Consider the following 27,373-nt stretch of genomic DNA (forward strand, 5'->3'; position numbering starts at 1 on the left):
CATCTCAAAAAAAAAAAAAAAAAAAAAAAAAAATTAAATAGCAATTAAAAAACACAAGCGATATAGCATAACAACTGTTTACACAGCATTTATATCAGGTATTATAAGTAATCTAGAAATGATTTGTACTACAGAATGTGTATAGTCTATATGCAAATATTATGCCATTTTATATAAAGAACTTGAACACTGGTTGGGGTGATGTTCTGGAACCAATACCCCATGGATACGGAAGGACAACTGTATATACACATGCATATATAAACTATGTATTTACAAGGCCAGAAATTGTTGAGGGTGCCCAGCACAGTAACTGGCACGAAGTAAGTCGTCATAATAGTTGTATTAGCGTTGCCTTCATAGGTGGTGATTTGGAGAATCTATTCTAGGTGGGTACAGCAATGGAGGCTTTGGTCCAGTTTGTCTAGGGTCATGGTGGTGAGAAATAGCAGACAAGCCTGAAAGGATGATTTGGGGCTTTCCTTGCCCCAAAGACAGAGAGAGAGAGAAAGAAAATCCTTGCACCGGATTATATCAATGCTGTGCCTCTGAATGTCAATTTGGAAAGCCAGTCCTGTGCTTCCAAAAACAGGATATTCAACACCTTGAAGAGGTGTGGTAATTGGACATCTTGCTTTTTACGTTTTAGGAAGTCTACAGAGAGTGGGGCTGAAAAGTTTGGGAAGAACAGGTAGGCATGTGGGGAGGGCAAAAGAACAGAAATAACATGCACAAGCATTTTTCTAGGAAAATTTTAGGGAAAGCTAGGTGATGTAAAGTTACACTTAAAAGACTACACATTTTCGGCCCGGCGCAGTGGCCGAATCCCGGCAAAAGTAATCCCGGCACTTTTGGGGGCCGAGGCCTGTGGAACACGAGGTCAGGAGTTCGAGACCAGCTTGGCCAACAGGGCAAAACCCTGTCTCTACTAAAAATTAGCTGGGCGTGGTGGCAGACACCTGTAATCCCAGCTACTGGGGAGGCTGAGGCAGCAGAATCGCTTGAAACCGGAAGGCGGAGGTTGCAGTGAGCCCAGATCACGCCGCTGCACTCCAGCCTGGGCAACAAGAGCGAAACTCCGTCTCAAAAAGAAAACAAAACAAAACAAAAACGACACATTTTCGCACTTTAAGGGCTCAACGGCTGTATTCCCACTCCTTTGCCACTCTCTTTGCTCTTTTCCGCTCTAGAAAAAATTAATGAACTGAATGAAATCTAAGTTCTCCACGTTACAGATGGGAAGCCTCCAGGCCAAGGAGGCCAATGGTTACACAGACCAGGTAAGAAAATAAAATATGCCCAGTAATTTCATAGGACCGGCGGGCTTAGATTTCGAATGCGTGTGACTCTGTCAACTGTGGACTTAACCCTATGCAGAGATTGGAGTACAGAATAGTCAAACACGAATAAGTTAACATTTACCGAACAATCCGTCCTACCCTGGGGTAGGTTTTATTAACAGTCTCGTTTTGCAAAGGCAGACAGCTGCCAGTTGTCCCAGATCGCACCGGCATGCCGCGCAGATGGGCTTCTGAGCAGCTCAGGGCCAGCCAGAGGTCTGGTGAGAGGGGCGTAATTAAACGAACCCGCGCCGGTTTCCTCAGGGCCCCCCCCGGGGCTCCGCTTCGCCCAGGCGGGAACCGGCTGAGGTTCGCCTCGCTGTGGGGAGGGGCGAGGGGAGCCGGAAGCCCTTCGGTCCGGGCCCCGCCCCCGCACTCGCCCTCGCCCTGCCGCGACTTCCCATTCGCCGCCAACCCATGTGCGTTGGTGACGTCACCGCGTTCACCATTCCCGGAAGTGCGCGTGGCGGCGGTGGCGGCAGCGGCAGCAGCGGGGCCGGTAAGCGGGCGCGCGCCGCTCAGAGGGGCAGAGTTGGTGGCGTGAGTTGCTGCCCCTTCCTTCCTGCTGTGGGCCAGGGGAGCCACCGCGCCCGGTCCTCGAGGAAGACGGGAGCGGGACGTGGCGAGAGGCCTCCTCAGCAGTGGGCAAAATAGCCCCGACGCGGAGGTCGTGTCCCCGCCACGTTTCTGGCGACCGCAGGCGCGGATTCCTTGGCTTCCCTCAGCGCTTTCCCCTCCGCGCGGACGGCCCCGAGACGCTTTTTCACTGGGCCTTGTCGCCAGCACCCGGCGTGGGGGGTGAGACGCGCCTTTTCAGGGCTGGGGTTCCCCAGAGCGTTTTCCTAAGTTGAGGCGGAGGTGCAGGGAAACTGAGTGGGTCTTTCCGCCCCACGTGGCCGGCTGGAAGCGCGGCTCCTCCTCCCGGCTTCCGTGGAGTGGAATGGTTTTTCTCTGCAGGTTTACACCGGGGTCACTCGAGAGCTGCTGCTGCCTCCTTACGGGCAGGACCCCCGTATGGGGAGAACGAGGATGTGATATGTAGAAGGGAAGGCCGGGGTGTGCTGGAAATCAGAGGAGATTGCAAGATGGCAGGAGAAGAATCAGGAAAATGGGGCAGCAAAACTAAATTCATGGGAAAATACAATGTCTAGGAGCCATCCCAGGGTCATGAATTCTCGAGTGCAGGTGGGGAAGTAGGGTGATACCCACCTGTGACCATGACAAGTTTTGGAGACCAGAAACTCGGATGAGTTCCTAGAACCCCGCATCCCTCACATAGTGACTGAAGCCCTGCTCTGGGGAGAGTGTCATCACAGTACCATGTGGCACGCGAGTGTCGTGGTAATGCTCCCCGACCAAACCACCAAACCGAGGGTTGGGCTGCTTATTCTCGCTGCCCAATAATGAGATGCAGATAAACTAGGAAAGAAGGGAGTTTATTTCTGTAACCAGGTACAGGGAGAAGGCCTGGAAAATATCCCAGGCCAACTCAGAATTACAGAGTTTTCCAGAGCTTATATACCCTCTAAGTTTATGTGTATGTGTAAGTGTGCATTCGTCTAAAGATACAGGTGATTAACTTCTTATCCATAAGGTCTGAGTCCTGAAGACCTTCCTCTGGAGCCTGAGTAAATTTACTTAATCTAAATGGGTCCAGGTGCTGGGGTGATTACCCTTATATTCTCTCCTGCTAAATCATGGAGGTTTGGGGAGTTCCCTCAGACCCCTAATAAACTTGTTCGTGGAGGCCTGGGGAGTTTCCTCACATCCCCAGTAAAACTTGTGTAATTCTAAACGGGTCCTGTTAAGAATTCCTTTGTGGCCGGGCGCAGTGGCTCACGCCTGTAATCCCAGCACTTTGGGAGGCCGAGGCGGGCACATCACTATGAGGTCAGGAGTTCGAGAGCAGTCTGGCCAACGTGGTAAAACCCTGTCTCTACCCAGAAGTATAAAAAATTAGCCGGATGTGGTGGTGTGCGCCTGTAATCCCTGCTACTTGGGATGCTGAGGCAGGAAAATCTCTTGAACCCAGGAGGCAGGGGTTGCATTGAGCCGAGATCGTGCCACTGCACTCCCGCCTGAGCGACAGAGCGAGACTCCATCTCAAAAAAAAAAAAAAAAAAAAAGAATTGCTTTGTTATTTTATCATGCTTCAAGGTCCAGGAAAGGCCTAGGCAAAACTCTTGGGGGACTTTTGTTACATTCTAGCCTTGTTTAAGGGCACTGGCTGGCTCTTTCAGCTTTTAATGTGTAACTCAACCAGTCAGTCAGTACTGAAACAGTTGTTATGGAGGCCTGCGTTAGTGAGACCCCGCCTGCCACAGTAAGTGCTTCTGGAGAACAAAACCAGGTAGATACGTAGATCTAGTCGTAATCCCTCAAACTGACACCGTTTTCAGTTTTTTCATCTGAACAAGAGATGAATTTCTGAGTTGATAAACTTGCAATGTGTCCCTTTATTTTCCTTCACTTTTAATTTCATTGGTATGCCTGTGTATTTGCCTTGTAGATGTGTAGTTGGTGACTGCCTCTCCAGATGCTGAGGTGCCTGTATCATTGGCACAGGCCAGTGCTGAACCGTAGGTGGAGTAGGCTGTGCCTTCTGAAGCAGTATCTATTTACAATGAAGTTGCAGTCTCCCGAATTCCAGTCACTTTTCACAGAAGGATTGAAGAGTCTGACAGGTGAGAGATTAGGATACCTTTTCCTGATTGGAAACCTGTATAAATGGAGAAGTAGAGGGTTAACTTTTTAAGCCAGCATTCAGATATTTTCATTGTTGTTTTAATTATTTTTATTAAAAAAATAAGTAGAGGGTCTCTTTATGTTGCCCGAGTTGGTCTCAAAACTCCTGGGCTCACTCCTTGGCCTCCCAAAATGCTGGGATTACAGGTGTGAGCCACGGTGCCCAATGTGCACGTTTTCGTTGTTGGAAGAAAGGCTTGGCTGGGTGTACCCAGCCTGTAATCTCTTGGGGAGGCCAAGGTAGGAGGATTGTTTGAGCCCAGGAGTTTGAGGCTGCAGTGAGCTATGATTATGCCACTCTAGCCTGGGCAACAGAGTGAGACCCTGTCTCAGAAAAAGAGAAAGGAATATTACAAAAGAGAGGCTTACATATGGCTGATCCGAAAATATAGCTAACTCACTGGAAAAGGCAAGAAGTTGACTGCAGTAAAAAGCATGGCTTTTCTGTTGCTAAGTACTTGCCATTCATTACAGGACTGGTCCTACTAACTGAATGAGCACGTACATTTTGACTTGTTATGTGAAAAAGGAAACAGATTGTTAGGCATGTGAAGTGCTTTGCCTGTGTTCCTGTAACCACTAACTAGAGAGCTGGGTTTCGAACTTAACGCAGTTTGATTTCAGAGCCCAGCTTGTAACCGCTAAGCTCTGTTTCCTTCCTAGGTATAAATGCTTTCCATGAGAACTGAAGGAAGAAGGAAATAGGAGTTGCCTCCATTGTGCACGTTGCAAAACCTGTCTGGAAGGAGCATAGGAAATGGCTTTAGCTAAGTGCCTGACTCCAGTAGCTTATTGCTGTTGCCACAGTTTTATTAGTATTGGTTCTTAATGTCGTCTGCTGATGTTGCTAAAGCAGCCACACAGTAGCATTACAAAGCCTGTGGGAATTTTAATAGCACCTTCATAAATATATTTAGTAGTATATATAGAAATATGACCTATACAGCACTGGCTATCTATTAGATTCACCTGGGGAGCTTTTAAAACACACATGCTCGGGTTCTACCTGCAGCCTACTGAATTAGAATCTCTGGGTGGGATGGCCATCTATATTTTTAATAAAAGCTCCACAAGTTAATTCTGATGCACAGAAGATAGACGAACCATTACTTTAACGTGACTCACCTTGTATTAGCTTATTCTCAAAGCTACTTTCCCATTCTTGAAATTAGATGATGGCTTTTTAGGTATGTGCCAGAGATAAATGGCCCAGAATATGTTGATTCTTTTAGATTGTTTTAGGCAGACTTTAAGTAGAGGGCTTAAATGCATGTTTAGTTTTGCCGATGCTTTACTATCTTTTTTAATTGGAGAGAGTGAAAATTGCTAAAAATTGCTGTCCAATAGAAATTTATGAGCCCATATGTAATATAAACTTTTCTACTAACTGCATTAAAAAGATAGAAATGGTGAAATAAATTTTAATAATTATTTTTGGTTCATCTAGTTTAATCCAATATATCTAAGATACTATCAGTATGAATTTTGTATAAAAATTGTTAATGAGGCCGGGCACAGTGTCTCCCACCTGTAATCCTAGCACTTTGGGAGGCTGGACGCGGTGGCTCATACCTGTAATCCCAGCACTTTTGAGTGGCTGAGGTGGGTGGATCACTTGAGCCCAGGAGTTTGAGACCAGCCTGGGCAACACGGTGAAACCCCATCTCTACTAAAAATATGAAAAATAGGCAAGCATACTGATATGTGTCTGTAGTCCCTGCTACTTGGGAGGCTGAGGTGGGAGGATCACTGAAGCCTGGGAGGTGGGGGTTGCGGTAAGCCGAGATTGTGCCACTACACTCCGGCCTGGGCGACACAGACCGTGTCTTTAAAAAAAAAAAAAATTAATGAGATATTTTATATTCTTACTTGGAAGTCTTTGAAGTCTGGCATGCATTTAATACAGCACATCTGAATTCAGACTTAACCACATTTTAAGTGCTCAGTAAGTACAACTGGCTACTGTTTGAATAGTGCAGATTTTGAAGCTCTGATTTTGGGTTGAGTTGAAGCTTTTTTCTTTCTGTGTATGCCCTTCACAGCCCCCAATTTTTCAACTTCAATTGCAAGAGGCCTCTTGGAAGAAGGAGTAGTAATTAACTCTTGATGGCCTAACTCAGGTCATTCTGCATTTTTTGGAAATAAGGTTCTAAATATTGATTACTATAGCTTCTTGAACATCATTTTAACAATTGTGTTTAATGTTCTAAACCTGACATTAAAAACTGGATTTTCTCCACCCTGAGAAATGAGGTCCTAAGGAAGTTAGAGCCTAAATGGTGTGGTAAGGTAGAGGTGGTGATTGCTTCCAGAGTCCTGTGCTTGAAGGACTGGCAAATGAGAACATGGACATAGTCTAAAGTTGACTTTTTCTAGGCTACTGGAGAAGTGGCAAGAATGGAATCTTTTAGTGCAACGATCAACAAGTTAGAATGTCAAAGACTTGGGTGCCCTGGTAAAATGTAATGTTCTGTATAAAATCAAAATGTACAAAAACACACAGCCTTTGTGATGGCTGCTATATAGTGATACTTGGAGTTTAAATCCTGTACCAATTTTCACATCTTAATAGCTGCTTTGCCATGTGTAAAATTAGTTTTCAGTATGCAAGAATATGAGAGACTAGAATAGTGTATTATTGTCATATCATAAGGGTTTTATAATTTTCAGGTTATTTTATGTATCTTTTTGCTTCAGTACAATCATATGCTAGTGGCATAGAAGATTATTTCCCAGCTAGCTGCGGTAGCTCATGCCTATAATCTCCCAGCACTTTGGGAGGACGAGGTGGGAGAATTGCTTGAGCCCAAGAGTTAGAGACCAGCCTGAGCAACATAGTGAAATCCCATCTGTACAAAAATAATAATAATAAATTTCGCCAGTTACGGTGATGCACACCTGTAGTCCCAGCTACTCAGGAGGCTGAGGCAGGGGATTCCTTGAACTTGGGGTCAAGGCTGCACAGTGAGCTGTGGTGGTGCCACTGCACTCCAGCCTGGATGACAGTGAGACCCTCTCTCAAAAAAACAAAAGAGAGATTATTTTTCTGTCCTAGAGATGAGGCTGAAGTTCCCAATGCAGACGATTTTTGCCTGAGCTAACAGCATTAATGGATGAGCAAGGACTTGTTTAGTCCTTTGGCTGTTGTCCACAGGGGGTGATAGCGCTCAGTGTTATGTGACGTCAGAAGGCCATCATATTAAAATATAGCACAATAGGGACAACTGATCACTCTCTTGAAGTCCGGAGCTCTTAGAACAGATGGTCTGCTTTCCTGTAGTGATGCTCACACCATGTCTTCCCACTCATAGCTGCCACTCACTGCCCCTTACCCCACCCCAGCCTCCAGTCGTCAAAATTTAAAGCTGTAAAGGGAAGACGTTCATGAAAATTTAATTAAAAGTTAACATTAAAAAGAGGTGACAATTATAAAAGTTTTCTGACACATTAATGTATGGTCTTTTGAATTGCTGATAATAATTAACAATTGCTTACTATCAGAGGTGGCATTTGGAGCAAATAAACGTAGTTTGGGGATGATGAGATTCTGCATTCTTTGACTTTTAGGCGTAAGTTTACAGTTAAATTTAGTTACATTAGGTGTTATTTTCACTGAATTATTTCATTGAATGTAGCTTGCAAAGTCTTTTGAAATGTTGACTGCCTCCCTGTTTCTGTAAGATTGAAGATATCAGTAACAGGAATAAATTAAATCTTGAAGCTTGATAGTCCCTGCTGTTTTAGGCCAATGTGAAATTATGCTTTTCTTATAATTTTTATGACTGCTCTTTCATATGGACAAATATGCCTTGATACGTCTTTCTCAGTTGTCTTGAATGTTTTTTTAAAAATCCTGAATGGCAAGTTTTTTGGAATGGTTTAATAACATAGGGCTAATCAAAATGGTGAATATATTACTTTGAGTTCTGGATCTCTTTGTAATGCAGTTAGCTTGCTGAGTAAATTTGAACTTATCGTTTTATTTTAGTAAAGCCAGCATGAGAATCTTAAAACAGTAGTTATCTGTATAAATTAAGCCTTGACCTTCTTCATCCCACTGTTTATAGTAAGTTCAAGTGAACGTGAAACTTGTCCTTTATTTGCTTGAATTTCAGAACAGCTACTTGATACTGTTTTAAGAAAACTTAAAAAAACCCAATATTCTTTTTTTTAATAGCTAGAATATCATAATTCAGTTTAATTATGAGCCAAATTGGTATAAAGATGAGTAAGATAGGTTTTCTACCCTGAGAAGTGGGGAGACAAAGACATAAAACAGGTAATTTTAATATAATTGGTATGTATAAAGATATGCTGTACTAGTCGCTTAGAAGAAATTCACCTAACCTTACCTTCAGGTGAGGCTTCCTAAAATGAATCATAACAGGTAAGTAAGAGTGAGCCAGATCAATGTTTTCCAACTGGGTAGTTACCTCTTAGTGGGCCATGAAGTCAATTTAGTGGTCATGACCAGTATTTAAAAAAAAGAGAGAATAGAATAGATTGCATGGTATGAAGGGCAGGTTTTCTTTTATGACACTTTTGTTTGCCATGTAGACATACACATTTTGGTGACTGCTATGTGAATGTCTTAGTGTGGGTTATGGGCTAAGAAGTGTGACGGCCAGCCACTGAGCTGGAGTAAGTTGGGGAGGTGTTTCAATGAAGTGACTCACAGAAGCAAAATTATGGAGGAAAACTATGGGGAGAGTTTGGTGCAGACAGCTGGTACAGACAAAGTGTGATGCAGAGTTTAGCAAGAGATGAGACAAATAGGTCATGGAAGCCTTTGGATATAGCACTGAGGAATTTGGGTACTGTGTTGTGAGTAGTTAGGAGGAGAATGCATAGCATAATTAACCTAGTGTTTTAAATCCCTACGTCTAGATGGTGGAGGCTGGATTTAAGGGAGGTGATGTGGTCCCGGAAGTGGGCCTTGATGGGAAATGTGGCATTAGGGGAATATGAACACTTCCCCTTGGGGAGAGCTTGTGGAAAAGATATCCTTAATTAAGTCAAGAGGGTAGGGAGCATTTGTTACTTTTAAGTACATCATTTTAAGGAGTCTACAGAGAATGGGGCTGAAAAGATGTGGGAAGAGCAGGTGGAAGAGGAGTGTGGGCAGGACAGAAAACAGATGTTGAGGTAGGGATAGAGGATTATGTTTTGAGTTGTGATTAGAGGTGCTGGAACTTTGATGTATGATGAGTTTAGTTGAATGCTCGTGTCGCTGTCCGCTAGCCAAAGACCAACAGGGACACAAGTTGGGTTGTTACTCCTGGCAGTGAGGAGCAACATGCTGAGTGAGGAGTAGCATGCTGACACTGGAGAACCTGGAGGTATACTCAGTAAGAGGGCTTTAGAAATGACTTCTTACAGGAGTTGGGCTTGTATTGGGTCATTTTGGAGAGCATTTAAGGTAGTAGAGCTTTGCAGCAGGTTAGATGCTCTCAGGAAGCAGAAGTAATTCTGTGACTGGGTGTCTTAATAATGCTTTCCTAGAAGTTGAGTACAGTTGTGAGACTAAACCTAATTGGTAAGGCACAGTCACTGTTACCAACGATTGTAGGGTGTATCATGGACAGTGTTCATGTTCCGTGTATGTTTAGGTGATTACAGAGTTGTCTTGATGGATCCATCGTGGCCACAGAATGGGCTTGTCTGGTATTGATGTTTTGTGAAATTGTTTCTGTTCCACAGACCCCAGGGCCTAATATCGTGGCAGGCTAGCTCCTGGATGCCATTCTCACTAGGTTCCATGCGGGCATATGGATATAGTTATAGTGGATTTTGCCTTATCCTCTACATATAGAGGAGTCAGCTATGTAGTTGCTTATAGTTGTTCAGTGTTCAAATGGTTCTAGCTAGAGCACAGATAGGAGTCGATTTTAGAATTATATACAGATCATTTCTTGAAGATTTTTAGCTATAAACATTAATCATAAGTGGTATAGACTAATGTCTGATAGTTTCATGCGTGAACATCCTGCCTCAACATCTATCTGTAAACACAGAGAAATACAAGAACATGTTACCATTTCTAAAGTATGCACATAAATGGGGAAAAGAAAGCAGAATTGTTTGATTTACTTTCTTTTTCTTTTTTCTTTTTTTTTTTTTGAGATAAGGTCTTGCTCTGTCACCCAGGCTGGAGTACAGTGGCACGATCATAGCTCACCGCAGCCTTGAACTCCTGGGCTCAAGCCATCCTCCCACCTCAGCCTCCCAAGTAGCTGGGACTACAGGTGTGCGCCATTGAACCTGGCTATTTTTATTTTTTGTATAGATAGAGTCTTGCTCTTTGCCCAGGCTGGTCTTGAACTCCTGGGCTCAAGTGATCTTTTCACCTCAGCCTCCCAAAGTATCAGGATTACAGATGTGAGCCACTGCACCTGACCTGCTTTAGTCTTTAGTAATACTTCAAATTTATATTGATCACTTTGAGGCATTGTGGAATTCTGAATTATCTTCTGAATAAGCAAAGAATTCTGCAAGTTCTCTGTTTCCTGTTGGTCCTCAGAGGCACTCTCCTGTAGACAAGTCTTTTTACTTCTTTGGGCCTTGTTCTCATTTTTCATGTGAAAAGCCTCAGTTAAATGAATCTCTGCTGTTCCAACTAGATGGAAAAGCCTTGTACTTTTGTGGTTAAAATAAACACATTGAAATAAAGAACTTGGGAATACAAATCTTATTTTCTCTCATCTCAGAATTATTTGTCAAAGAGAATCACGAATTAAGAATAGCAGGAGGAGCAGTGAGGGATTTATTAAATGGAGTAAAGCCTCAGGATATAGATTTTGCCACCACTGCTACCCCTACTCAAATGAAGGAGATGTTTCAGTCGGCTGGGATTCGGATGATAAACAACAGAGGAGAAAAGCACGGAACAGTTACTGCCAGGGTGAGTCAAAAGTTTGACAGGTAATTACATTGCTTTTTTGGTAATTTTTAAAAACTTAATTTTCTCTAGTTAAAAGCAAATAACGAAAAGTCTAATAAAAAACGTCCGTCTCTTCTGTGCCCGTCTTAAACCCTGCAGCCCTCTGTTCCTGCAGCCATGTTTACTTTTTCTGTTACCTCTCCATTTCTAAAAAGACCTTTGTATGCTACGGTATTTACTTTTCAGTTTTTACTATCCCAGTTTTAAGATGTGTTAGGTATTGACTTTCCATAAGGGAAGATGATTTAGCTTTCTTACCACACCCTTCTCAACAACAAGCACATATAATTCTCCTTCTTCTGTCTTCCTAGTATATTTATATCATAATTTTTGGTTAAGTCAGTATTCAGGGTTCACGTTTATGACTCTATTGTTTACAGCCAGATTGTGGAGTATATTGTGATGACATTTCTTCTATTGGCATGTTTTTAAATTTTCCTGCAGTTAATGGCATTTTTCTTTTACATAAGCTTTCCATATACTACCAATTTATTCCTGCACTCTGTGCCAGAGCTATAGAGTTCCTCTCAAAAGATTTAAACACATTATATCAAGTTTCAGTTGGGTTTTTGGGAAACATCTTACCTGGTGCTGTCTTCCTGCTCCAATATGGACTTTTAAGAATTTCCTTGGCCTCTCTTTTTTGTTAGGCCTCCTGTTTCCTGGGTCCCATGTGCTGTTCTCTCTTGGCTTAAGCCCTCATTTTAATAATCCAAAACCTGAGGAAGCCTTACACGTCTGAAAATGTTTTTATTTCACCTCCACGGTGGTTTGATAGTTACGGTTATAGAATTCTAGGCAGGGAATAATTTTTACTCAGAAATTTAAAGGTATTGTTTTCTAGCTTCCAGTACTGCCAGTAAGTCTAGTTCCATTTAGATTTCTCTTTTGTTTAAAAACCTGATTGCCATTATTTCCTCTTGGAAGTCTTTCCGATCTTTTTATGTCTAATGTTTTTAATTTCAAGATGATATAACTTGTTTTGGATTCTTCACTTACTGTGCAGGGCACTTAATGGGCCCTCATGTTTCTTTCATAATTTCATCCCTTTTGTTAAATGCTTTTTCCTTTGGAAACTCTTATTATTTGGATCCTGGATTGCTGGGACTGACCTTCTAGTTTTATCTTTTGTCTTTATTTTATATTCTCCTGTCTTACTTTCTATGAGAGTGCCTGAACTTCATCTCCCAATCATTGTATAATACTGACAACTTCTGTGGTCTTGTAGAATTTCAAGAGATCTTTCTTAGTATATTTCTTTGGAAAGCTTCCCGTTCATGTTTCAGATGCAAGATCTTTTATTTCTCTTAGGATATCTACTGTAGTTATTTTGACAGTGTCTTTGTTTCCTCCGAGTTTTTTCTTTCAGGTTGGCTTTCCTTGAATTTGGGTGATGCTCTATACCTGAGGGCTTTATTGTAGTTTTGCATGGGAAGTGTCAGCCAACTAGGACTCCCAATCTAAGTCTCAGTAGGAGTTTTCATTAGGAGAAATCAGAGAAGAATACTCCAGTATTATGCCAGGGAATGAACCTGATTGTTAGCATCTTGAAACCAAGTAGGGAAAGGGATGAGGGTCATGTTAATTTTCACTTGAATCTTGTTTTCATTATGATGCTTCATTCCCATGAGCATCTGTGCCTGCTGCAACAAGTTCTGATTATTTTTGGTTGAACCTTTCTAGAGAATCAATCCCTGGTTTTCTGCCTCATTAAGGGAGTCATTCTAGGTGGGTCTGATTATTTCTTAAAATGAGTTTCAAACAGTTTTCCTATTTCAAACCTTACCTTATTCTTTGCCTTCAGAGATACTTGTGCCTCAAATTCTTGAGTTCTGGAATTCTATAGTGAGAGATAGATGTAGCTTGTATTTAGAGAAGAGTATGTATCAAATTGAGAGAAATCCTACAACAGACTTCTGGTGATCGTTAACGGCTTTCACTTCCTAAATAAAGACATTCCTAACTCTTGGCACATAAAACACTTTATTCTCTACTCCTAAATGCTAATATGCTATCTGTCAGATATACTTTCTCTTTTACATATATTCCTCTTCCTCCACCGTGCCTTTGGTCATCTCTTCTCTTCATTTGAAGTTTTCCTACCACACCTGCATGTACAAACCCTGCTGCTTTTTCAAGGCTTGGCACAGACGCCACCCTATCACGAAGTTACTCAGCTTCCCCAGCTGGAGGTAGTCTGTCTTCCTAAGATAGAGGTAACTCTTTATTTTAATTTATTTCTTTCTCTTTTGAGACAGGGTCTCACTCTGTTGCCTAGGCTGGAGTGCACAGTGTGATCTCAGCTCACTGCAGCCTCTGCCTCCCGGGGTCTAGCAATCCTACCACCTCAGCCTCCCAGGTAGCTAGGACCACAGGCATGCACCATCACACCTGGCTGGTTTTTTTGTATTTTGGTAGAGATGGGGTTTTACCATCTTGCCCAGGCTGGTCTTGAACTCCTGAGCTCAAGTCATCCGCTTGTCTTGATCTCCCAAAGTGCTGGGATTACAGGCATGAGCCACCACCCCCAGCCTTTATTTTAATTTCACTGGGGATTATCAGTAAGGGAGTTGCAAGATCTGTTAACTGTACTTATTCTTTATCAGTCTTTTGCTCAATGGCATATGTTCCATAAATTGACATTCACCTCTTTGCAAACTGGAGCTATTAAAAATATTTCTGATAATAGCTTGATTTGAAATTGAAGAACAGTTTTGAGTTTGATGTGGAGTTTCTCCACATCACTTGGCAGAGGTGACATGTTTGTGTGTTAAACTCATCTTTTTTAATCATGATGGATATTTTTTAAAAAAAATCAGTCTTTTGATCTGTTTTTGAATAATGTGGATATCTTTCTGTTTCAATGTTTAGGTATGGTAGTTGACGTTAAAAAGACTATAACTGTCAGGGCTTATAGTACCATCCCTTTATAAAGACAAAAACTTATTTTTTTTCAATTCAGTAGTATGAAAACCTAATTTAAATGACAACAAAAACCCCATGTATTTAATTGCAGCTTCATGAAGAAAATTTTGAGATTACTACACTACGGATTGATGTCACCACTGATGGAAGACATGCTGAGGTAGAATTTACAACTGACTGGCAGAAAGATGCGGAACGCAGAGATCTCACTATAAATTCTATGTTTTTAGGTAATATTTGCAGATAAAACCATATTGTGAGTCTATCAGAATGCCTTCTTTTCAAGTAAAACCTATATTCTGGAAATGTTCTTCAACTTGAGAAGTTGCATTAATTTCTTCTAAGAGATGGTTTAGCAGATTGCTTCAAAGAATAGTCTCTCGGCCGGGCACGGTGGCTCACGCCTGTAATCCCAGCACTTTGGGAGGCCAAGGCAGGCGGATCATGGGGTCAGGAGATCGAGACCATCCTGGCTAACACGGTGAAACCCCATCTCTACTAAAAATACAAAAAATTAGCCAGGCGTGGTGGCGGCTGCCTGTAGTCCCAGCTACTCGGGAGGCTGAGGCAGGAGAATGGTGTGAACCCGGGAGGCGGAGCTTGCAGTGAGCTGAGATTGTGCCATTGCACTCCAGTCTGGGCAACAGAGCGAGACTCCATCTCAAAAAAAAAGAATAGACTCTGGAGCCAAAATCCCTGGGGTCAAATTCTGACTCCGTCACTCACTAGCCACGAAACAAAAACGTTAATTAATATTGGCTTCCTTTGTACAGCTGTTGTGAGGTTTAAGAGTTAATTGTAAATGCTTAGAACAGTGCCTGACACATGTACACACTCAAGTCAGTGCTAACTTCTTAACTGCATATAAACAACATGATTTCAGGGAAGAGAAGTGCACACACACGGTACATGTACATACTCCACACACATCCACACACACACACCCGGGATCATTCTTTTTCCTTTGCACTATCTTTCATGCATGTTTATTCACTCTTTCTTCTGCTTCCCTGGCAAACAATGGTGAATGACTTCAGCACTTTTTACTGCTGAGCCTACACACAACCTCAGATTCTTTTTTAGCATTGTATTCTAGGAATCATCAATCATCAGAGTTGGTATGTAAGATGAAACCTATTTATTTCAGCTTAACTTTTTTGTTTAATGAAAGCACTGGGAATTATATGGGGGGTAGATACGAATTAGGTTAGTGTTTTGATACATTACTGATGCATCATATGTTGTACTTTAAAGTTAAGACAAGCCCTTTATGTTTAAGATTTTGGATTAAAAAAGGATGAAACATCCACTATTCATAACCTAGTTTGTAGCAATAGTAGTGGTAAAAGGATGAAGTAATAGAATTTGCTTCATGCATAGATGGGCAAGAAGTTTATAAGCTAAGGTGGCATCTCTTGCTGATTAAAGTAATGACAGATACAATTTCTAGGGTACCTACTGGGTTCTAGGTACAACATTGGGTACCTGATATACTTTATTTCATTAAACTCTCAGAAAAACTTCATAAAGTGTGTTAGGCCCACTTGATAGAAGAGGAAACTTGAGACTGAGAGATATTAAGTAACTTAGTTTAAGTCCAGAGAACCATGATTTTGGCTTGTTTCCAAAGCCTAGGCAATATATGATCATAGAGCCCAGTTGGTGCATTTTTCTCTCAGTTAATGTAGTCAGAGCTCCAGGTATTTATTTATTCTCATATTTACTCATAGAGGAAACTGCTCCAAATAGTGCAATATAGAGTCTTGTCTAACTGGCTTCTCATAAGCATACTGAAAGAGAGAAACTAATACTCTTTTTCAGTGTCCTAGTTTATAAAATAAAAGCTGTTCCTATTGGTACTATCATTTTCTGACATTTACTGAACCCTTATAACGTGTCAGGCACTGCTGTGAGCACATTATGTAAATTTAATCTCCTGACAACCCTGCGAAGCAGATAGTGCTATTTAACCGACGGTAACTTGCCCAAAGTTGCACAGCTTGTAAAGTGTAGGATCAGAATTCCAACTCGGGCAGCCTGACTCCAAAGGTCACATTCTTAACCACTACATTATTCCCTGCAACTCAACCATATTTCATATTTTTATTTACTGTATTTTAAAAGGATGATATTCAGAGCAAAACAAAATACACACCAGTATGATGCTTACTAAGCTTTGTGTAGTTTTCTCTCCTGGCTTTTTCCAAGCCTTATTGGATCGAGCATTCATAGTTCTGGCATTTATGGTTGGTTACTTTGCTTCCCAAACGCTTATTTTTGCTTTGATCATATTCCTATGATTTTTTTCCTCCAAATTTTGATCTTGCCTTTAGGTTCCCCAGGGACGGTTACAAGTCTCTTCATTAGGAGAAATAACACCAAGATGGATATACCATATTATTTGCTACTTTGTGATCATATTTTTGCCTATTTACATATTTTCTTTTTATCTTCATTTTCTTTTATGTCTTTTTGAATCTGGAGCCTTCGAAATTTGCCATGTATGTCAAGATGGTTCCCTTTTAAAAGTTACTATGCATATAAAACTATTAACAGCTTGGGAAGAGTTAAGCATTAAGTGTGAACTTACCAATTTACTGTTGCTTTTGGGATAATCAAAGAACATTCAAGTTCAAACACAGCCAAGAGGTATTTTTGATAAGTAGTTGTCAGTGCCTCTTTTCTGTAATGCTACAGAGTGAAATATCTCATAGGATCACTGACCTCCCCATTTGGTGAGCTGAATGGTGTCTGTGTTTCGGCTCTAAATTCCTTTTTCTATTTTTTTAAGTCTCCATGGTAACCAACTGTCTTAGTTTGCCTGAGCTTGAAATACTTCCTTGGTTGTATGATTTTCAGCTTTAAAACTAGGAATGTCTCAGGCAAACCAGTATGAAGTGGTCACTCTACTTGAGGTTTTATGTACGTATATATAAAATTAGTTTTATGTCACTTTTTCTTTTTTCGTTCAACATATGAGAACATTTGTTTATTACCATTTTTGTGAATGGCTAATAGATTAACATGGTTCAAAATTCACAAAGTTTTAAAGGCTCTACAGTGAAGTCTCCTGATCTATAATGAACAGGACTGCCCGTTTAACCACACCCTTGCTAACACTGTTATCAAATGTTTGCATCGTTGCCGATCTGAAAAACGCTATCTTGGAAATGGGTATTTACTGGCTGGGCATGGTGGCTTATGCCTGTAACCCTAGCACTTTGGGAGGCTGAGGCGTGCAGATCACTTGATGTCAGGAGTTCGAGACCAGCCTGGCCCACTTGCCGAAACCCTGTCTCTACTGAAAATACAAAAATTAGCTGTGTGTAGTGGCAGGTCTACTTGGGAGGCTGAAGCAGGAGAATCACCTGAACCTGGGAGGCTGCAGTGAGCTGAGATTGTACCACTGCACTCCAACCAGGGTGACAAAGTGAGAATCCGCCTCAAAGAACAAAAAAAGGATTTATGACTAAGGTTGAAAATCTTCATTATTAAAGAGATTTCTATATTCCCTTTATATGTAGCCTATTTTTCTATTTACGTGGCCTTTTTATTAGAACTTTTATATATTATGGAAATTAGCCATTTTTTTTATATGGACTTACATATATTTTTCCAAAAATGTCACTTATGACTTTGTGTGTGATAGTAGTTTCTGCCATACAGGCATATTTCATTTTTTATGTCATTCAATTATTTCTTCGAAAATCCTGTTGTTTTGTGTTGTGTTTTCTGTTTTCTTGCTGAGTTTGGAAGATCTTCAAGATTATAAAGATTCCAAGATTAAAAATACTTTCCTCGTTTCTTCTGTTAATCCTGTTATGTATTTTTTCCATTTTATTTTGGCTATTATTTTCCCATATTGTGAAAATTAGCTTGTATGATGTCTTGTTGGCTCCACTCCACCTCATACAAGTTTTGCATATTTCTTGTTTAGTTTATTCTTGGATTATCTTTTTAGTTGCAATTGTAAATGCAGCTAAACAGACTAAAAGACAGTCTTTTATTGTCTTCCATTTGATAGTTGGTATGTATGAATACGTATGTGTTTTAATAACTCTTCACGCTGCTGAATTTTTACTGTTTGTGATAGTGTTTAGCTGATTTTCTTGTGTTTTCAAATTCTTATTTGCCAATAGTGATTTTTCTCCCTCCTTTTCTAATGAATAGGTTTTGATGGCACTTTATTTGACTACTTTAATGGTTATGAAGATTTAAAAAATAAGAAAGTTAGATTTGTTGGACATGCTAAACAGAGAATACAAGAGGATTATCTTAGAATTTTAAGATACTTCAGGTAAGAATTTTTAAAAATAAAAAATAATAGTTTTAATATCATCACTAGAGCATAACAGTGGTCATACGAAACCCACAGCAGGTCAGTGTACAAAATGGTGACATCCCAAATGTCTGTCTCCAGTGGAGACCTAGCACCCTATGACTTATGAGTGAAAATTACTTAGCTACTTCATATTGTATTTTCATTCCCAGAACGCACATATACTTTATGTGATCTTTCCTACAATTTTAAGTCATCTTTTTAAATGTCCATTTTTCTTTTTGATTGATATTTCCTCCATTGATTCATTAATTACACAGATGTTTGAATGCTTACCACAGGTCAATCACTGTGTTAGGTGCATTAAACGTGGTAATGAATGAGTGAAAGTGTTCGCCTTCATACAGCTTACGGTTTTAGGTAGTCATGGAAATCGGTGATGGTTCACAACAAAATGATTTTGGTGAAAAGAAATACCTGTTATATGATTTAAAGAATCAAAGCATAAAGCATACTCGAAACTTGGATGGGCCGGGTGTGGTGGCTCACGCCTGTAATCCCTGCACTTTGGGAGGCCGAGGCGGGTGGATCACAAGGTCAGGAGATCGAGACCATCCTGGCTAACATGGTGAAACCCCATTTCTACTAAAAATACAAAAAATTAGCCGGGCATGGTGGCGGGCGCCTGTAGTCCCAGCTACTCAGGAGGCTGAGGCAGGAGAATGGCGTGAACCTGGGAGGCGGAGCTTGCAGTGAGCCGAGATCGCGCCACTGCACTCCAGCCTGGGGACAGAGCGAGACTCCATCTCAGAAAAAAAAAAAAGATGATCTTGGATAAACTTGGTAAATATGAAATGCATGACTAGTTTTGTGGGTAGCAATGATGTTTAAATGTCACACAGTAACCTTTTTAAAAAACTATCCGAATTGGCTAGTTTATGTCAAGTAATATTCATTTTTCACTGGTTGGGATTGCTCTCAGAATATTCTATAACAGAACATGGATATTTTGTCAATGTAGTTTCTCTAAACTTGAGTATTTGTAGTCTGTCTTATAAATAATAGAACATAGATTAAGACTTAGCTGTATTTGTATCACTAATCCAAATTTAGCATTAATTTACTTATTTAGCATCACTTTGGGCCGCTGATGAATAGAGGGTATTCATTAGAATTTTAAGGGTATGAGAGGGAAAACACATGCACGTTAGGGCTTCCAGATCTAAGATTCCGTGAAATATACTCCAGGGTATGCAACTAGATTAGTCATATTTGAAGGTTTTCATTGAAAGTACTAATGTGTACAGACAGGCAAGCTTTGAGGAATTCAGACTACTCTGTTAAGGCACTGCAGTCTTGTTTTGGTTTGCTGCCTTTACAAGAATGCTGTTTTTTTTCCATCTAGTATAAGTGCCAATTCAGGAATTGCATTTGATGACCATTCGGAATGTCTTGAGTCAGTAATGTGGAAGTGAGGTGGAGACCTTGAAGTTTTAGTTCTTGCTAACCTCAAAAAGGCTACTTATATTTTATTCGATCCTGGGTTTTCTTATCTGGGAAAAGAAAGAGGAGGTGGAGAAATGACCAGTTGCTTTCTAAGGTCCCTTCTAGACCTAACTAATTATATGTTGTTTTCATTAAGCAGATGTATGGGATAGTACCAATAAAAATGAAAAACAGATTTTGCTTGTGATATGCCAATATAGAGGTAATACCCTGTGAAGATTTTGTCTTGTAGGTTTTATGGGAGAATTGTAGACAAACCTGGTGACCATGATCCTGAGACTTTGGAAGCAATTGCAGAAAATGCAAAAGGCTTGGCTGGAATATCAGGAGAAAGGATTTGGGTGGAACTGAAAAAAATTCTTGTTGGTAACCATGTAAATCATTTGATTCACCTTATCTATGATCTTGATGTGGCTCCTTATATAGGTGAGAGCAAGTTATAAAGTGTTTGAATTTTTGGCAGTGAAATATCTGGTTTCAAATTTCATAAGGAAAAAATGTTTGACTCATTTGGTTGAAGAATTCTTGGAGAAATGGAGTATTTTAAAATAAGACAAAGTTTGGGTTATGGGGTAAGTTTTGTCGTGAGTAGGGAAGAGCTCAAAGACAGCCTGTGGTGCTTGTAGAGTAGTCTCTAGTCAGACCTAGGTTTGAAGGAAGCTCAGCCCCTTATCTAGTCTTTGCAACTTGGGTTAGTTTCTAACCCAAAAAAGCGGTTTAAAAGTAATGTAGCCTCTATCTAATAGAAAAGCTATAAGGATTCAGTGAGTTAATACATGTAAAGCTCTTTTAGAAGAGTGACTTGTACACAGAAATTGTTCAGTAAACGTCGTAATTCATTTTCACAAAGAACAGTGGGATTATATGGCTTATCACACTTCTGTAAGCTTGGGCATATTTCAAATTTCAGTAACATTACTGAATCGGGGGTGGATCTTGTATCAGTGTAAAGTCAGGAATTTGTGATTAGAAAGAGTATGCCTTGTGAGTCTGACACCACCGTCACCACTACCCCTGGACCTCTTGATGTAGCTCTAATGGAAACAAGAACATTTTAGAGGCTTTGAAGGTGACAGGGGAGAGAATAACAATATATTAGTGGTTCGCCTTTAAGTTGGAACATCAGACTGAACCTATATAACGTATCCTAGTGACAAAGCGTTTCTGGATACTAAAACAGTGGCAAGGTTTAGGATATGAGTGGTTTTTTAATCCCCACTAAAAACAGGTGAAAAATGCTTTTGTCCTTACAGGTTTACCTGCTAATGCAAGTTTAGAAGAATTTGACAAAGTCAGTAAAAATGTTGATGGTTTTTCACCAAAGCCAATGACTCTTTTGGCCTCATTATTCAAAGTACAAGATGATGTCACAAAATTGGATTTGAGGTTGAAGATCGCAAAAGAGGAGAAAAACCTTGGCTTATTTATAGTTAAAAATAGGAAAGATTTAATTAAAGCAACAGATAGTTCAGACCCATTGAAACCCTATCAAGACTTCATTATAGATGTAAGTATATACTAGGCTTGGTCAGAAATATGAAGAAGTATCGTCACGAATTTAGAATTAATTTATTAAAACTAAGATCTACAATTCTGTGAATTTTACTTATTTTAAATGAAAAAATTTATGTTGAGTATTTAAATTTTAGGATAAGATTGTAAGTGTATGTTTTCATGTGTGACGAAACTAAATGTTTGATTTTGACACGTAGTCTAGGGAACCTGATGCAACTACTCGTGTATGTGAACTACTGAAGTACCAAGGAGAGCACTGTCTCCTAAAGGAAATGCAGCAGTGGTGCATTCCTCCATTTCCTGTAAGTGGCCATGACATCAGAAAAGTGGGCATTTCTTCAGGAAAAGAAATTGGGGCTCTATTACAACAGTTGCGAGAACAGTGGAAAAAAAGTGGTTACCAAATGGAAAAAGATGAACTTCTGAGTTACATAAAGAAGACCTAAAACTGATGGCTACTAAAAAGCAGAGCATTTCTGGTAAGACTCAATTTTCTCCCCTCCCTCTTAGTGAGGTTTGAGAGACTACACCAGAATAAAAGACAGTTTAGGGGACCTCTGTAGAACAACAAGGGTCTTATTTTGTGAATTATATATTTCAAGAACTAAACTGAGATCCACCTTTCTGGATCTGATTTATATCACTGAAATGTACAGTTCTTTTGGAATAGTTTCACCTGAGAAAACATAGTTGGCTATTATCTATCTTAACCTGTTTAACCTGTTCAGGCTTTTAAAGAAAACTGTTTTTGCATAGGGTAGTACTAAGATCTTAAAAAGTGGTAACTGTCTTGAAGAAAAAACGTTTATTGTTTGCAATTGAAATAACAGGGTTACCTTAACAATGACTGTCTATGATGTGTCAGTTCTTATCTGAATTCCAAAATAAACCTGTGCTTAAAAAAGAAATAATTGACCAAGTTTGCATAAAATATGAATACTAAATGTGTCCCCAGTTGCTGGCATTCATATGTACAGGATTTGTTCTAGCAAGCTATGCTTCAGTATGTGGTTGATATTTTTCTGTCACAATGATTTCTTCATGCATGCAGAGCCTGGGAAAGTCATGGGATTAACTTGAGGGTCCCTCTTGAGCCTATTTATTAATTATTATTTTAATAAAACAAACATTGGTATTGGAAGATAAATATGTTTATGTGGTATCTGACAATGTGTATCAGGTGTCATATACAATGGTAATATGCCTCTCTTTAAAGTGTTATTTATTTTATTAGTTAAAAGGATATGGCTATTATTATATATTCTCTAAAGATTTGAGTCCTAAATGCTTTCATCAGGTAAATAAAATGTATAATACAAACTGTTTATTTCAGCTGCTACAATTTCAGCTGCTATATTGACATTTCATAATTTATTTCCTTTCTGTGGAGCCAGTCATAACATCTTTGTACTCTATGAGCAAATAGTAATTTTGAACCTTGATAAAACAATTTTGTAGAGTGTAATATTTCTAAGAGGAAATGTCACAGGGGCTATGATGCAAGAAAGCCTCAGAAATGACTGCATACAGGTCAGTAATTAGATGCATTATAAAATAATACTTTGAAATATTTAAGTAAAGTACTGCCAAAATACAGATTTAGACCCAGCGTCATGTAATACATACTATTTCTGTATAGAAAGGATGCAGATTTGGCTGTCAGGTCTGGTTTTGTCACGTGTAAAACCATTTTCAGTAGTAGTATATATATGTGTGTTTTTACAGATCAGAAAATTTTATTTGCTAGTAAACAGTATGGGACATACTGAAATTATAACTTTTCAGGGGGAAAAGGTAACTTATTGCAACTGGTTTAGATTTCAGCCTACAGAGATGTACTATGCTACTGACAAGAACTTTCTGGGATCCACTTGGAGTAAGTAAGTTTTAGTGCAGTGTAAGAACTATAGGAACAACCAGACCAGTGAAGTCACACAAACCCAAAATTATTAAAGTAGTAAAAGTAGAGCTTAGAAAAAATAAGGCAGGGGCATATCCTGAATGGAAGTATTCTTGAATTTTCATTTACTCTATTTACATAAATATGCAATGTGATACTCAACTGATTTCACTCCACCTTCAAGGCATGTATTTTGGCCTCATACTATTACTACATTTGAGTAAACATTTAACCTGATTGATTAGTTTTAAAGTAGCAAAGGAATATCAATAAAACGAAAGTTATCATACAACTGTGGAAGGAAGGACCCACTAACACCCTTGAATATAAGCAAAGAGGTAGGTGGCAAAGCAGTCTTTTTAGAACTTTAAAATTATGAGTAGATATTTTACATTATTTGAACAAAGAACATGTTTAGTTTCACACTTAAGGTTTACTTACAGATTTTCTTCAATTTACATTGAACAAAATAATACAGTATCACGTTTAGCCTGGGTGAGGGGACATGTTTTGGCATCTTTTCCCTATAGTAGTAGTTTTGGTTCAAATTAATTTTTGAAAAATAGCTTTTGTATGGAACAGTATAAATGGGCTTATAGTTCAAATACTGAGCAAATACACAATACTACTTTTTACTAACAGGCATATAAAGGAAATGACAACTATTCGTGGGCTCAAAAAACTGCATATTTTAACTAATTTTCAAAATTTACAAATCAGTATCTCAGAGAAGTTAAAGAAAATGAAACAAAGCCCTTTTAGAATAATTAATATACATTGCCTTGCTTCTTTCCAAAAGGAACATGTACTTGTCACCCTAGCTTTTGTTATTTAGAGCACTGGTACAGATATGCTGTCCCATACAGCAGGATCAAATTATTAGTTTCACATTGTAGGAATTTAAGATTTTTTTTTTTTTACGCAGGAAATAATCTCATGATTTCCAAAGAAAGATGTCTTCATGTCCCATCAGTGACACACTACCAGACATATCAGATTCCACAGGATAATGGCACCAAGCTACCCAAGTAGATGTTTCTGGTATTCTAGACTGCCGTTCATGCTCTCCAAAAGTATACTTAAAAGTTTCAAATACAGTTTCACTTAGAAACTGCAACCCTCCAAGTAATGTTATGTTTACTTAGGTATGTATCAGAGGCAATAATTTCCAAAGCAGATCTGATTTTAGAATATAACCAATTTGTTAGATAACTTTATCTCTATCACATCTGTTTACAAGCAAAGTATTACTTTGTCTGGACTTATTTCATCTTCAGTGTCTGGGATCGTGGGCAACAGAGCAGATCGCGTTAAGCCCCAAAATTTTTGAGGTGACATGTCTTTTTTGGTGGCCGTAAACTTCCATCCAATATGGCTTGCACAGATCTTACACTGGGCAACAGTCCAGGCATACCTAAGAAATTAAGAAAGATATCAGCTAAGGAAACATTTCTGTACTCCAAGCCTATCATATAAACCTATCATGAAGACAGACCTTAGAGGCAAATTCTAAGGATTAGAGATTCTAAGTTGAGATTTGATCCATACAGTTCCTTGAAACCTAAAAACATTTTCTAATTTTGTGATATGTATGACTTTTATGCTCTTAAGCCATGTTTACATTTTTCTTCTACTGCATAGAAATAAAGAGTAATCTTATGAATTTGTTTATAGAAATTGCTGGTTGCCAAGACCACATTCTAACTTGTAACTGGCTTTTCCTTTGGTGTATTGCAGTCAAGTTAGAAAACAGCAATTACCTGCAGAAATAATGCACTTCTGAGTTAAACTGGATGGGCCAGGAAGGACACGTCTCAAAAAATATTTAAAAACTACTATTCTAAAATAAGAACGATTGTCAGATAATGCAACCAGAAATACAAACCATGGCATTTTGTTCTTAAGATAAACCATGTAATTGCAACTGTTTCCTTATTTTTTTTCCCTAGGTATACCATGCCACATTTATTTATAGTAACAAATGTATTCTAGTTTTAGTCCTCACATAGGGTGCCAAGTAAGATAGGGCAATCCAAGAGACATAGTCCTAACCCCAGAGTAGCATGTAATCCTTTCTTAGCATCCCTCTTTCTTTGAAAACTGAAGATAGTACAGCTGAGGGAACTGAACAGGTTCCCAGGATCATAGAGAATCATTAAGCTGAAGCAAACAACAACAACAAAAAAGGCAAACTAGAAGAAAAGCAGGACTCGATGGGTTCTGCACCATCTTAGTCTATCAATCATTGCTTTGTAAACATTCTCCGGTTTTTACATTACTACAGAATATGGTCCAGATATAAAGTTCTACTGGGTCATAAGAGAGCTGATTTTCAGAATTACATGACAGAAAAAAACAATTTTGGACTTAACTGGATACAGTAATCTGCGGACAACTGCAGTTGTCAACCTTTTCTTCCTTTCATTCAATGATAAAAGATACAAAGAGTGCAACCGATGTTTCTAGCTATTTGTGGAATGAAGGACATTTAAATAAATTTTTTTTTTTTTTTTTAATAGACAGATTCTCACTCTGTCACCCAGGCTGGAGTGCAGTGGCACAATCTTGGCTCACTGCAACACTCTGCCTTCCAGGTTCAAGAGATTCTTGTGCCTCAGCCTCCCGAGTAGCTGGGAGTACAGACCCCTGCCCCCATACCCGGCTAATTTTTGTATCAAATTACTCATTTGTCTACTTTTTATTATAAAGATTGTGGCAACTCTGCTTAGGACTCTGGATTTTTCTGCCCAATTAAGGTAAAAAGAGAAAAAAAAAGCAACCACCACCACCATAATATTACCCAGGAAACCAGCTGTGTTCTGTAGAAGGCCGGCCTATCAGATTCAAGTTGCAAGCCTTATACACAGTAAGTGTCTCATGCACATATCCATGAGGATTCACATAAGCTGCCATCGGCCCACATAAGGATAAACTAAAACAAAGAATCAAGATGGAGAACAAGTCAAAATGAGAAGTCTAATTCTATTAAATGCTTAGAATTTTATTGAAGTTCACCAAGAAATGAGGTATGAGCTATACAGTTTTTAATCCTTCAGTTTTATATAATACCAGGATCTTAGTATGAAAATAGGGTGGGGGTAGAGCTGGCAGACAGGCCTGTTTTGTCTAAATGTCTAAATATTTTCTGTGATGACCCAAAGGAAATAGTACTTGTTTTTAAAACCCTCCTCAAGACAGACATTGTAAAGAATATAAAACTCAAATGCTTCTAAAGGAGTCTGAGAGTGTAAGTGCAATGACAAGGTCCTGTGTGGTCATTTTGGGGCAGTTGATTATTTTGCAGAAAGCAGTTTCCTTACCTTCTTGGTTTATAACTGATGGATTTGTCATAAAATGATTTTCAAACACTGTTATATCAGAGCATCAAGATGTGTTCAGAAGCATGTCCTCCTTTGGCCCTATATGGCAAAACTGATGACTGAAATGTAATTTCTGAAGCATCTATGTTAGGGCCTAATTGAAGACAGTCTAATATATAGATTGTCAACAAGAATTAGGGGGAAAAGAATTTCTCAGTTGTTTTACTTTACCATGCTCATTACCTGTGAATAATCCCTGACATGCATTGTTGCTCTGAGTACCCAATCTGGAAGATGGTCTTAGCAAAAGTGAGCTAATTCCCTATATTTCATTTGCTAAATGTTTGTAACTTTAAGGTACTGGAGGAAAGTTTATGGAAAACAGAAATACAGTCTTGATTATAATTCTGATAAGGCAAGTATATTAAAAACGTAATAAAGACCTTACCTGAATATTTCATTTTTGGTTGTTATTTCTGTTTCTTGACATTGTTTACAGCAAAGGGAAGTACACTAAAAAATTTGAGAGAAAAATTATTGGTAGGAAAAGCTGGCATTCACTGTATCATGTAATCACATAGATCATCAAGAAACTTATAAAGATATTGCTGTCTCTGAATATCACATTTTCCTTCCAAGCATTCAAAAACACTTTTAAAGATGGAGCACGAAAATCACTGAAACTGAGATCTGCCACATATTTACATAAAACTACATGACCTTCTCTAGAGTAAAGGAATAGTGATATATCACCTTGGATATTTCCATGCAGAAATCAAGTTATTTTTCACTAAGTTGATAAATGTATTCATATTTGACAAACACAAAACAATGAGTTTATCTGTAAGATCCCAATTGAAATCTGAATTGCATGACTACATTACTGGACTCTATACAGCGCTC

The 27,373-nt window shown here is 39.2% G+C and overlaps 2 protein-coding genes across 13 annotated transcripts in view; one reads left to right on the forward strand and one right to left on the reverse strand.

Annotated features, from left to right (window-relative positions):
- The first annotated feature begins 365 nt into the window (after nucleotides 1-365).
- On the forward strand, nucleotides 366-26,930 carry TRNT1 (tRNA nucleotidyl transferase 1). 12 transcript variants are annotated; one of them, XM_055109469.2, is made up of 10 exons: nucleotides 380-691; nucleotides 1,191-1,280; nucleotides 3,850-4,024; nucleotides 10,793-10,986; nucleotides 14,042-14,180; nucleotides 18,121-18,247; nucleotides 19,968-20,161; nucleotides 20,989-21,242; nucleotides 21,448-21,729; nucleotides 25,907-26,930. In XM_055109469.2, exons 3-9 carry the CDS (start codon nucleotides 3,877-3,879, stop codon nucleotides 21,694-21,696), a joined length of 1,305 nt encoding a protein of 434 aa, XP_054965444.1. In that variant the 5' UTR covers nucleotides 380-691; nucleotides 1,191-1,280; nucleotides 3,850-3,876; the 3' UTR covers nucleotides 21,697-21,729; nucleotides 25,907-26,930. The 12 variants fall into 12 exon arrangements, with proteins under 12 accessions (XP_054965443.1, XP_054965444.1, XP_054965438.1 ...); XM_063602086.1 differs by adding an exon at nucleotides 10,214-10,330 and having other exon boundaries at nucleotides 388-1,280; XM_055109468.2 differs by lacking the exon at nucleotides 25,907-26,930 and having other exon boundaries at nucleotides 366-389; nucleotides 21,448-22,158.
- The window catches only part of CRBN (cereblon), a 29,767-nt gene continuing 25,957 nt past the window's right edge, over nucleotides 23,564-27,373 (reverse strand). Inside the window, exons 9-11 of the mRNA XM_003831227.6 lie at nucleotides 26,919-26,983; nucleotides 25,951-26,082; nucleotides 23,564-24,564 (exon numbers count right to left, since the gene is read on the reverse strand). Of these exons, the coding sequence (XP_003831275.1) occupies nucleotides 24,384-24,564; nucleotides 25,951-26,082; nucleotides 26,919-26,983 (378 nt within the window). The 3' untranslated portion in view covers nucleotides 23,564-24,383. The remainder of the gene's footprint in view (nucleotides 24,565-25,950; nucleotides 26,083-26,918; nucleotides 26,984-27,373) is intronic.

Source organism: Pan paniscus, chromosome 2 (genome assembly GCF_029289425.2).
Source record: "Pan paniscus chromosome 2, NHGRI_mPanPan1-v2.0_pri, whole genome shotgun sequence".
In the NCBI taxonomy this organism is placed as follows: Eukaryota; Metazoa; Chordata; class Mammalia; order Primates; family Hominidae; genus Pan; species Pan paniscus.